General features: G+C 34.7%; 1 protein-coding gene across 5 annotated transcripts in view; it reads left to right on the top strand.

The window, feature by feature from the left end:
- SIPA1L2 (signal induced proliferation associated 1 like 2) overlaps nucleotides 1-12,916 on the top strand; it is a 150,507-nt gene that overhangs the window by 87,781 nt on the left and 49,810 nt on the right. For all 5 annotated transcript variants that reach the window (XM_085315472.1, XM_085315474.1, XM_085315475.1 and 2 more), the window contains exons 8-10: nucleotides 2,308-2,465; nucleotides 4,647-5,223; nucleotides 10,378-10,652. In XM_085315472.1, the coding sequence (XP_085171598.1) occupies nucleotides 2,308-2,465; nucleotides 4,647-5,223; nucleotides 10,378-10,652 (1,010 nt within the window). The remainder of the gene's footprint in view (nucleotides 1-2,307; nucleotides 2,466-4,646; nucleotides 5,224-10,377; nucleotides 10,653-12,916) is intronic.

Genomic DNA, 12,916 nt, shown 5'->3' on the forward strand with positions numbered 1-12,916 from the left:
ACCTCAAAATGGGAGAGGAAGGGGAAACGGAGAACCTTAAAAATAAAAATTAGGAGATGAAAGTTGGGAGGAAAATATAGGTCATAGCATGGAAACTAGAATAAGAATTGTTATAAATCATTTTTGCTTAGTTCCAGTTTCCTTCGGTTCCTCTTTCATTTTCAGAATGCAGTCTTTACATTTTCTAGGGAAGTGTGCATTCCCTCCTTCTCCATTCAATAGTTGATCCTTCTCCTATTCCTTTGTCCTGTCCAGAGCACTACTYTCCATCCTCTAGATCACTCCAATTTACTTCCCTCCCCTTTCCAGTTCTTTGCATTATAATTCCCTGTACACAGACACGACAGTGTTTTGCCTTTGCATTGTGTTTAMGCTCACTGACCACTTATGCATGACAGTTACTTATAACAGTGTTACACTGATGTTATTTTAAAATGTCGAAGAAGTCTCTCAGATCACAGCAAGCTTGGTAAGGTTSTTAAAAATGGTGATTTGACTTCCTATTTACTATTTGTGTTCCGCTTTAGAGATTTAAGCTCTTAAAACAARTGTTTAGGAAGAAGGTAGAAGAACTACCTTCATTTTAAAGACTGTTATTGCTAGTACAATTTCAAACACTTCTAAAACTAGTCCCTTAGCAAGTGACTGTTGTTCTTAAGCAACCTATAGCTGCAAGTAGAACCTCAAAATATCTACCAAAATGATTATCGAGTAATGAATTTAATTTTAAACAAGGTGTTACTTTCTAATTTTCCACTTTTTCTAGATGAAGATTTAGTTATATAACAAAGGTAGCAAGGCATCAACTTTTACCTAATAATTGAAAGTTTTCTTACAAATCTAACRTCAGTTTAAATTCCAACCTGTGAAATAATAATACCCCTAAACATGAACTTGTGCTTCGCTACTACAATYTAATGATTGTATAAACCAGCTCAACAAATTAAATTATACCTGACATACCTAGTTCTCTGATCAGTTCCCCATAGTGGGCTTTTATTGTAGTTGGTATGCAACGGGATGTACATCTTAAGTTGCTCAAAGAGTCGGTTATTTKGGGGGATTTTTTGATTAAAAATTGAAAAACATGGCTTAAATAACATGGCCTACACCAAATATTATTTCTCATATATGTTCTAAAGTTTCATCATTACTCTTTTTTTTAACAGCACTTGAGATTTTGATTATGTTTAAAATTATATAGATATGTTATTTAAGTGCTTTAAAATTATGATTTTGGCCATTTTCACTAGTTTTAGAATATAAACCTATGTATTGTTTTAGCAGTTGTAGTACAAGATACTTACAGGTCTTAGGCTTTAATATGTGCAACTTTACCTCTTTTGTGGGTAGTTGAAATACTAGCTTTTAATGCAATTGAGAAAATACAAGTGAATGTTCTTTCACTGGAAAGATTTTATTTCGAAAATCAACTTAGTATAGAAATTTTTCCTTATTCTGCCATAAAGTTATCAATTAAACTTATTCTTTTATCTTTTTTAGTTACGCTAATGCTAAAGAGCCAAGGTATAGTTGACAAAGCAAATTCTTTTCCACACTTTAGGTGGATATTTGCAACCTAGCACATGCTAGACTACTTCTTTCCCTCTAGCGAATTAATAGGTATTTTCTAAGCAAGGTTATTTTAAGAGAGATGTCACTTTTTTAAAAAATAKATCTTTTTTTAAAAAAAGAAATGTCTTTTTTTTTCCTGATAGCTGCTGTTCTTTCATAGGTCTTCTGTGTCTCAGCTTTGTTCCCAAGTATACAATAGTTATAAGTTGTGATTAGTGTTCATGATAAGCTATTTTTAAAAAACACTAAGATCATAATAGTAAGAACCAATGTTTAATAAAAATGCAATGTGCAAAAGGAATGTTTATTGGAAAAGAAATGCAATATTACATTTTTCTTATATAAGCAGCTATTGCTGTAAAAAKATAAGAAAGATAAAACTAATATACAGAAGTATACATAGTGATAAAAGTTAAGTGGTGCAACATATATTTCTGATTACTACACTCGTGCACTAAAATAAGAGAAGTAAATAAAACCAATAGAAACTGGTCAGAACTCTTGTGGAGATGTGAAAGAAGTCACTGGTATTTTTGTGGTTTAGTCCAATTTCTTTTCTCTGTCKTCTTCCAGTTCAACCTGATATCCTTTACCTCTAGCTATCCAGAATATGATTGATTAAATGATATTTTATGAAAAAAGCTTCATTTTTATTTGTTTGTCTTTTGCTAAAATGAAAAAATGTCTTTTCTTTTTTAATAACTAATTTTTCAATGCATGTTTCTTGTCCAGCTGCTAAGGAAAAGGCATATAGGAAATGACATAGTTACAATTGTCTTCCAAGAGCCAGGAGCACTTCCTTTTACTCCAAAAAATATTCGTTCCCACTTTCAACATGTATTTGTCATAGTCAAAGTGCATAATCCTTGCACTGAAAATGTGTGCTATAGGTGAGTAGAGCCTTATAACTATTTAAATTTACTATTAAGTCTACAAAGAATTTGTCTGTTCCAATAATTTTGTATTTCCAAGATAATACACAATTTTAAAATTTCTACTTCATTTTCTGTAAGTTTGAAACTCCAGTGAATACCTTGCACACATTTGGAATCATGSACATAATTTGTAGACTGAAATAAGTATGTACAGACCTCTGTCTTGCTGGTGTATAGGCAAAAAAATGAGCAATAATACTGTGAAAATAAAACTTGCTGATACAACAACAGAAACTAATTTAGAATTTGCATTGCATGCTTTCATTTTCATGAAATGAGATCATTTTAAAGTAAAGTATTTTAGAAGGCTGTTAACTTGTGTGTGTGTGTGTGTGTGTATGTACTACACACACACACACACACACACACACACACACACACACACACACGTATATCCCAAACTCTGACTGTATGACACCAGAATAAGTCACTGTCTTTAAGCACTTGAATCAAGGCTTTTGGAGAGCACAAAAACATCCCAAATTTCACTTCACCTTAACTCTTACACTCAAGGTGCCTCAAGCAACTCAACCTGGGTGGAGGAATAACTCTCAACTAGTTGGGAATTGTCCAAATAACGATCAGGACTTCAACAGTAGTGCTGCAGGTAGTCAGTAGTCAGCAGGTATCTTCCTGGATTTATGCTTTCTTTTAGAACCTGGGTTTGTTTAAGTAACTATTCTATATTTATTAAAAAGTACAGGATCTCAGAGTCACAGAATGTGTAAGGTTGGAGGGGACCTCTAGAGATCATCTAGTCCAACCTCCCTGCTCAGCAGGGTTACTTAGAGCACGTTAGACAGGGTTGAATCCAGGCGGCCTTGAAGATCTCCAGAGAAGGAGACTCCACAACCTCTCTGGGCAACCTGGTCCAGTGCTCCGTCACTCTCACAGGGAAGAAATTCCCCCTCAGTCAGACGGAACTTCCTGTGCTTCAGTTTGTGCCCATTGCCTCTTGTCCTGTCCCATGGGACAACTGAAAAGAGTTTGTCCCTGTCCCCTTGACACCCTCCCTCACTTTAGATACTTATACACACTGATAAGACCCCTCCCCCCCCCCAGTCTTCTGTTCTCCAGCTTAAACAGGCCCAGTTCTTGCAGCCTTTCCTCATAGGGGAGGTGCCCTGATCATCTTGGTAGCCCTCTGCTGGAGGGCTCTGTCCAGTAGCTCAATGTCTCTCTTGTACTGGGCAGCCCAGAACTGGATGCAGTGCTTGATGTGGCCTCACCAGGGCTGAGCAGAGCAATATACATGACATACTTTATATTATTTTATGATGGTTGTCTGTAATCCCAAATGTGACTGTACTTCAGTCAAACTACTAGTGGTTTTATGTAGTTTCCACTGTATTTGGAAATTTTTTCATTTGAAATATGTTATGTGTYGTAACATATATATGTATATGTTGTGTGTGAAATGTTATTAGTTGTAGGTGTAGCTGTGTATCAAATATTTCTACTTCCTTTACATCTTGATATGAGCTGTGCAAATATTTTTGRCATTCCATCATTTGATTTGCAGGTATTTAGAAATTCCATCAGCTTAGAGTAGAGAACTTAAACTCATGCAAAATGCGACTGTTACAGAATTGTTTGAYGCTGGTACTTTTTCCTCTGTTCTTGCAAGATATCTGAGGATTGAAAAGAATTTTATTTGTGTTTATATGTTTCTCAGTTTTAAGATCACACAACTGAGTGAAAGCTGAAAATAGGCAGATTTACATAAAGAAATCTCTTTTAAAAATCCTTGATCTTTCATTTACGTGACAGTATCTTACAAAGCATTTTTGTATTTATTCTATTAAAAGGAATGAGACACTGACTCTCTAAAAAGTCATCCTTGATGTTCTTTGTCTTACTAAGATACATTTACAGTGTCTGTTACATATTTAAAAAAAGCCAGTTCTAAAACAGATCATCTTCTTAATTTTTCTGATGTGTAAAAGGGATTATATTTAATAGTTTTCCTAAGTGTTTTTCCCAACCTATTATTGAATTTTCATYTAAAAATTGACATGTTAAAGCTAAACTCATCTCTGTAAATGGACTGTATAGGTCATAGTCCTGTTTATTATCTGAATATCTGAATGCCTTAAAAAAAAAGCTAATTATCCATTTATTTTCTCTTATTTCTAGTGTTGGTGTTTCAAGATCAAAAGATGTACCTCCATTTGGTCCACCCATTCCCAAAGGAGTAACTTTTCCCAAGTCAGCAGTCTTTAGGGACTTCCTTTTAGCCAAAGTTATCAATGCRGAAAATGCAGCACATAAATCGGAAAAATTTCGAGCCATGGCCACAAGGACACGTCAAGAATACTTGAAAGATCTGGCAGAAAATTTTGTTACTACGGCTACAGTGGACACTTCAGCAAAGTTTAGCTTTATTACTTTGGGGGCAAAAAAGAAAGAAAAAGTGAAGCCAAGGAAAGATGCACATTTATTCAGTGTTGGGGCAATTATGTGGAATGTGATTGCACGAGATTTTGGCCAGTCTGCTGACATTGAATGTCTCCTTGGAATCTCCAATGAATTTATCATGTTGATTGAAAAGGAATCAAAAAATGTTGTGTTTAACTGCTCCTGCAGAGACGTTATTGGATGGACATCTGGGTTAATGAGCATCAAAGTATTTTATGAAAGAGGAGAATGCATTCTTCTGTCTGCAGCAGATAATTGTACTGAAGACATCAGAGAAATTGTTCAAAGACTTGAAGTAAGTACTGTTTCTAAATTGGAGTACCAACATTTTTACCAACAGTTACTTGGATGCATTTTCTTTGAGATGTAATTAAAAATGTCCTATGTTTATGCTTGAATAGTATTTTCAATCTTCTGAGAGTTTTACAGACAATAATCCTCACAACAAAACATGAGATAAGTGTTATCAACCTATTTTGAGGGACGTGGGATCTGATACCGATAGTTTGATAGACTTGCCTAAGGCTAGGGGTGGTTTTAATGTTGAAATTGGGATCGAAAGGCTAAGTTCTTGTCTTCCCTTCCTGTAATGTGTTTTTAAATCACACCTTTATAGGCGGAAATGTACCTTAATTAAAGAATATACAAAATCTTAATGTGTAAAATAYATTCATTTTGACTTTTATAATAATCTATGTGAACTTTAGCARAACAATTTGTATAAGTGGTACTGCTGATTTGCTTCTCTATGCTGAACTCTAAGAAGTGAAGGTAACTAGACCAATTCCAGTTTTTACAGCTGACTGGATAAAGCTTTTCAGGCACTTGATGACCCTGTTAGCAAAACTGTCCTGTAACTACTCCAGTCAGTACAAATGAACTGACTGAGTAAAAAGAGTAAAAATGTTGATGTATCTTCTTTTGGTTACGTTTTTCCCATTGGCCTTCATTTAAATGATCTTAATGGTGTAAGTTTTGTCTGTATTAGAAAGCTTTCTACTGAAAAGAAATCATTATGATTGTCACATTGGAAGAGCTGGATTGCAGAACTTGAGGTAATGTTTTAGGGCCTTTTTAGTTCTGCCTTAATGTTTAGCGTTGCACAATAWTATGCTTTAAATAATCACCTTTTTCTTCCAAAGTACAGGTAGTCCTTCAATAGACTAATGTCTTTAGACCCCTCTTGTCACTGTGATATTAACCTTTTTGTTAGTCTTAACCTTCACTTTCCTTACACAGATGTTTTCCTTCTAAAAAACAGTGTACTCTTCTATAAAGGTATTGCTAAATTAAAAATATAAATTGCTTRAAGCAGATGAGGTTCAAAACCTTAGTGAAAGCTTCTGCTGTCATCAATGATGACAATTTATTTTTCTGTTTATCACTTCTGTCTTATAAAATACGTAAAATTATTTAAATGTTAAAATTATTTAAAATGTTTAAATTACTCAGGATAAATCTTTATAATTATAATTTATAATTTATAATTATAAGCTGTTAGAAACAAAGTGATTATCTATAAAAATGATAACTTTGAGACAACTGTTAATGCAGTTTGACCCTTTTTGATTTTAATGTTCTCCTATTTTATTCAGAAGTAGCCATCTGTTACAGTAGTGTTGTTTAATTTACTCAAATACTTCCTCTTTCTGATCAGATTTTGACCTAAACAATTTCAAGTTGACTGTAAGCAACAAAAATTTAGCATCTGTTATTGCTAAGTTTACAAGAATATTAACTTCAAGTATTTATTCTTGTAAATGCTGACTGCCTCTTTCACTCATAGCCATTCAACTTTTATATTACTTAAAAGGATTAGCTGTTGTACTTGTTTAAAAATTTCTCCTCTTAGCTCATCTTTTTCTCCTTTTCCTCTTCTTTTCCATCTTTTTGAAAGCTGAGTATTAATATTTAGTCTTCTTGTGATGTTTAATACTTTCTAAACAGTCCTTATATACATTTRGACACAGAAGCTCAGAGGTGACTGTTACAAACACTAAAAGTTATGTAAAACTCTGATTCAACACTGCAGATGTATACTTTAAAACCCTTTTAACTGCCTCAGAACACAGCTAAGATCAACAAGCACATGTGCCAGGAGAGGCTAAGGATTAAAGCTCAAACTGTGATGTAATGTCAAACTTCAGTGTGCAGAAGATTAACCATTTCCAGTCACTAGTAAGATAATTTCTTAAAGAAGAATATAAAGAGAATAAAAAAAAAAAAAAAAAAGAGAGTTACTTTATGAGATTTTGGGAGAGATAACTATGTTTTATTTTCTGACTTTATATTATGCTGATGAATAAGGAAGACTTTCTGAATATCTGAATTAAGAAAAGATGTGAAAAGCTGTAGAGGAGCAGATTGTGATTTTAGTTTGGACCAAAAAAATCAGTTCTGGAGTAGAAAAAAACAGCTGGGATTTGTCAAGCTGGAATCAAATCTGCATTTGTGAGGGAGAATATCTAGTGATATAGAATGGGAAGAGAAAAGGAAAAGCAAACTATGGACTTGGTTCTATTTGAAGAAAAAGTAGTGAACCTGAATGTTGTGGCAGAGTGGTTCAAGATTGAATAAAAATTCTGAATGAATCTTTGGATATCAATCTTAGAATAGACAACAGTTCATTGGAAGCTTGTATACTAAAAAAAACCCTTCTCACTCGAATCTTCWTGCAATTTAAAGTACCTTTATCAAYTTGAAGTTCATTTGTATTAAGGGGTTGCAGAGAAGCCATCTCTTAGATTGTGCACAACTACGTATTTGGGAAAATAACCAAATAAACAAAAATAACTATTTTAAGTAGAGCAACACTRTGTGTTGTGTGACATTACTATGTAACTTACAATGTCATATTTTAGGKATTATACCTTTGGAGGACTTGAGGTGTCCTGGAATCTTTTTTACTTTTCTTTAGAAAGAGCTGAATCTTTCGCAAGAAAGTTTATCTTCCTTCTCTTTTAACTTCTAAGTTGGGGAAATCCATATATTTCAGCTAGTGTATTTATCCTAGGCAATATTCTATAATAGTATCTGCCGCAGAAGAAGAATTTGTATGTACTTTGGTAAAGATAAAATTCCRTCTCTCAGTTGGGCTTCTGGCTCTCCGTTTCATTGCATGACTGAATATTGTATATATTTTAGAAACTTGTGACAGAAATCTAGGAAAACTTTTTGAAGAGCTGAAAATTAATTTTTTACTTTTGTAGTTTGTAAGTTTTGAAACAGTCTGAAAATTAGCCAAGACAGATAAAGGTCAATGTTGGAATAAAAGTAAAAGCTTAAAGTTTTCAGCTTTTTTAATAACTTTAATCCTATATGCACAGTTATAGAAACCTCAGATTATCTTTATAATAACTTAAGGAAACTCTTTGGTGTGGCATTAATATACGTTGCACTTACTAAATGATGTTGAAAATTGTATTTAAAATGGAAAGYTATTAAAAGAAACCAGTAACTATTGAATATTGACAAAGGAAATTGCTACTGTTTTTAAAAAAGAAAGACCCATAACGCTATCTGTGAACAAAAATTACAGAATATATTTTAGACATCCCAATAATGACTTTCGCATTTCAACTTTGAAGCCCATATTTTCAAAAATAACTGGAGGCTGTAGGAACTCAGCTTACTACAGTTTAAATAGCCTGAATTTGCCAAGCAATGATTTGCAGTGTATCAGACCCTTGCAAGTTGTCAAAGTACTTCAGAATTCAATGAAGATCAGCTCTTAATAAATGAGGAGTAAGTGGATTTCATTACCTTGGTTTTTACTGCAGGTTAAAAACACGAGCATGRATCAGCTTCCTCAGATCAGCAAACATACAATAACTTATTGTCCTGTGGCACTTGATTCTCATATGTATAGTTTCTCATTTTTCCTGCTGGTTGACAGATACCATATGGAAAATATTCTGTAAAGGCAATAGTGGTAGTGCTTTAAAACTTACTGACACTGTAGCTTACTGCCTTAGTGCTGTTACTTATAAAGTAACAGTGACTTTCTGCTGGCCAGGTTACAGGCATAAGTTATGTAAACACTCCAAAGCTTTTCCAGTCAGCCACTGGATTTGGGAAGGGAGTAGAAATTAGACCTCCTATGCCTGACACTAAAACAAACTTGGACATTGAAGGCTTTTCTAAACAGGAAGTGTACAAAGGAAACTACAAATGTAACTTGCAGCTTAATGCTGGCTGTGTGTTAATTGCTGTTGTTGATGGTGGAGATGCACACTCACAGCAGCAGGCAGTTGCTGATGCTGTGCAGTCCTGAGTGAGGATAGATTATGCCCCTTTGGGAAGCATGCAATAAGCTAGGGAGCTGGTCTCTGCAGATTCCTGCTCCCAAAGTCAATGGAGAAGGAGAAAGACTCTCCTAAAACCAGACTCCTGTATTAAGCTCAAGCTCTAAAACAACCTTTGGAGAAGACCTGTCTTGTGCAGCTGATGGAACAGGGATGCTAGCCTCCTAACTTAAGCACCTTAAATAGGATGCCTAAAGTTGAGTAATGTACCTTTGTAATTTTAATCAAAATTGTAATTTTAGCAGAGCTAAAATAGGTACTGGTTTTGTGACATTGACTGAAGGGAATGTTAATGTGACTCCTAAACTTAGCTTGTAATGTGACCTAGAATTTGGTCGTCTGAGAGGTGAAAGACTGGTGCGGTGTCCCAGCAGACATGCTGTTTTATGATTATGGTTTACTGGGCAAAACTGTTGAGGATTTGTTAGATAGTACATAAAAATAAATATACTTAGAAAAATCTGAATTTGAAGGTTCTTGAGCACTCTGTGTGTTGACAGAATTACTTCAAATTGAATATGAAAAATCTCAGTTTTCTGGTTCTAAATTTCCCAGTGGCATGAGCATTCTTACCCCATTTTTATGATGTCTGTATCTGGAGATGGTACAAATTAAGTATCTGATAGCAAGGCAAAATAAATCAATAGGATCTTTGWTGCTAAGGGCTGGAGGAAGAATAACTGCCAGAACCAAAGCTTTTCATTCAGTGTGGCTCATCTTATCAAGTTTAATACTGTTAAATACTGAAGAAAAAATGCCAGTACACCTGCAGTCAGTCAGCCAACAAGAATGAAGTAGCTGACAGGATTGCATTTTGCTTTGTTGGTGTTTTGAGGCTGAAGCAGCTGTTAAGATTTCAATAAGATATAAATGGCCTTGTGTTGAGGTGGGGAAAGCAGAGGAATTTAACATAGGACAGCTGGTTCCCCTCCAGGGATGTCAGATTTTAGGACTGTRAAGTGTTCTGTTCGTGTTTTATACAGGAAACTATTCAACCACAGATGTCAAAATAATTGTTAGCATTAGTATGCTGAGGATATTTAATGTCAAGCCATACATAGCTTTATAGTACTTGAAAATTGATCTGTTTGTGTCCAAAGAAATGAGTGTCCTGACAATAGCTTAACAATCTGATACTTCTTTAGATAGTGACCAGAGGATGTGAAACCACGGAAATGACCCTTCGGAGGAATGGCTTGGGCCAACTTGGATTCCATGTGAACTTTGAAGGGATAGTGGCAGATGTGGAGCCCTTTGGTTTTGCATGGAAGGCAGGCTTAAGGCAAGGGAGCCGCCTGGTTGAGATCTGTAAAGTGGCTGTGGCGACTTTGACTCATGAACAAATGATTGACCTTTTACGCACATCAGTCACTGTAAAGGTGGTAATTATTCAACCACATGAGGATGGAGCACCTAGAAGGTAAGTAGTAACAGCGCTTAATGTGACATTTTCATAATTTTTTTTCCTTTGCTGTTGCTTTACCTGTGACTTTTTTATTAGAGGCCCTCAGGAAATGAATATTGTGTCTTGCATTTGGTGATACTAGTATTTTGATTATTAAAGCAATTTTTTCCCCTAAARCCCATATGGCCTTGAAATAGAAGATAAAATGGGATCTTGTAAGAAATTTAGTGAGAAACTTGATTTTGTATAGCTTGAAAGGGTTAGAGGTGAGCCTGAACTGTTATGAAACTTGATGTGTCTTCTTTTCTGCCATAGGATTTTTATTTTATTATATCTTAATACTAATTTTGAAAATTGAGTATCCTTGTCTGAAAAGTAGAAGTTTTCTTTCTTTAAAGTTTCTTTGACTCCTAACTGTTGAAATTGAACTTTTTTATTTCTTACATTGAAATTTTAACAGAGCAACTAGTGAAACATTGGGTTCAGATTATCTGTGGTATCAGGCCATGTAGTCCTCCTCATTTTCTATGCATATATAATTTTTTCATATTAAAAGTTGAATCACATCAATGAAATCATCAGTTAAAGCTAAGAAATCTTGCTACAACATGAAATAAATGAGTGCATGCACTTAGGAAAACAGTGTAATTATAATRACTGTACTGTTGTTTTCAGGGACGAAACACAATATTCTTCAGTCAGTGTTCCTTTATTTTTTATGTTGACCAAAGGATTACTTTTTGTTCTTTCCACTTTGAATATTATTGTGGTAGAGAAGGAGRTGGTAACATTTAAAACTTTGTAACAGTCTGACCTTTTCTCACATAATTTATATAGGCATCATTAATTTGACTCATTCGGAATGAGAACTGTACCATAGTAAATAGAATTACTTGCTTGTCTTCTTTTCGAAGGCTTTTTTAAAATCTCTTGTTGATTTTTAATTTAACAGAAAAAGCATTAGTGTGTTGCTCTTGGCAAGACAACAAGTCATAAAATTTTACATAGCATGCAGCATTATGGAGTTTCTGCCAGCTATACATGAATACTGGTGTGTTTCTATTTAATTGGTGGCAAGTCTCCAAGTAGTCATTGGCCTGATGAATGACACAAAAGTRCCCTTCCCTGCTTCAATCTGCATGTCGAAGCACTGGGTTCCTTTTTGAAGAAAATGTCTGTGAATATAGAATACTACCGTTTTGCTTAGTTGGATAGAATTTTCAATTAAGCCTCTATTGCTTAGCTTTGCTTTTCTCACCATCTGCTTCTGGGTATGAATTTTCACTGGCTTGTTTAGTATACATCTCCAAGCTGTTTACAGTATATGAAGCCTAATGAACTGATCTTATTATATTAAAGGTAAAACGTGTATTTTATAGTCTCTGATAGAAAAATACTGTATGAATTCTTGATATCGCTGTTGACACAGTTTTAGAAGTAAAATGTTAAAATCCCAAATCAGGATAAGATGGATGGCACTCAGTCTATGTGGAGGAAGTTTTAAGTGAGTGACACTGAACTGGGAAAAATAATCTGCAAAGCTGTTCTTGTTTGTATTTTTTTTATTTGTTTTTTCTAAAACTGTTTAGTTAATAATTAAGACGCAAGTATATTTTTAAAAATCTATTCTAAAATGCAAAAATCAATTCCTTCCATATATAAAAATGAAGTCTTCATTAGTGCCTCTTTCTATCAGATATCAGCTTCTCAGTGAAACAAAGCCCCTCATCTATTTTACCCAACTAAGTATGACTAATGGTGTTTTTATCCAGTTTGAAAGGGATCTGATATCCAGAAAGTTTTGAGCTTGCCTTTTCTCAACGTTTACAATCTGAATAGAGCAGACAGAAAGCAGTATGCATATCAAGTGACGAGACTGACAATTTCAGATGACAAGCACCACCTACAATACTGTTTGCATAAAATAGATTAGTGGGAGGTAGAGAGAGGAGAGGAGAAAGCAAAGGCACAAGTTACCAGAGGTTCGAAGAAAGAAGGGTAGTCTCTTGAACTGTGATTACAGATACTACAATCTGTGCAAATCCACCATCTTGTCTCCAACTCGATTACTTGTCTTAGTCATCTACTACATCTTGTCTTTTGGAATCATAGAATCACAGAGCGGCAGAGGTTGGAAGRGACCTCCGGAGATAGTCTAATCCAATGGCCTTGCTCAAAGCAGGGTTAACTGTAGAATGTTGCTCAGAGCTGTGTCAATTCGGGTTTTGAATGTTTCCAAGAATGGAGGCTCCACAACCTCTCTGGGCAACCTGTTCCAG

This window comes from Rhea americana, unplaced genomic scaffold, assembly GCF_003343005.1.
Source record: "Rhea americana isolate MKP2758 unplaced genomic scaffold, rheAme1 scaffold_43, whole genome shotgun sequence".
Lineage (NCBI taxonomy): Eukaryota > Metazoa > Chordata > Aves > Rheiformes > Rheidae > Rhea > Rhea americana.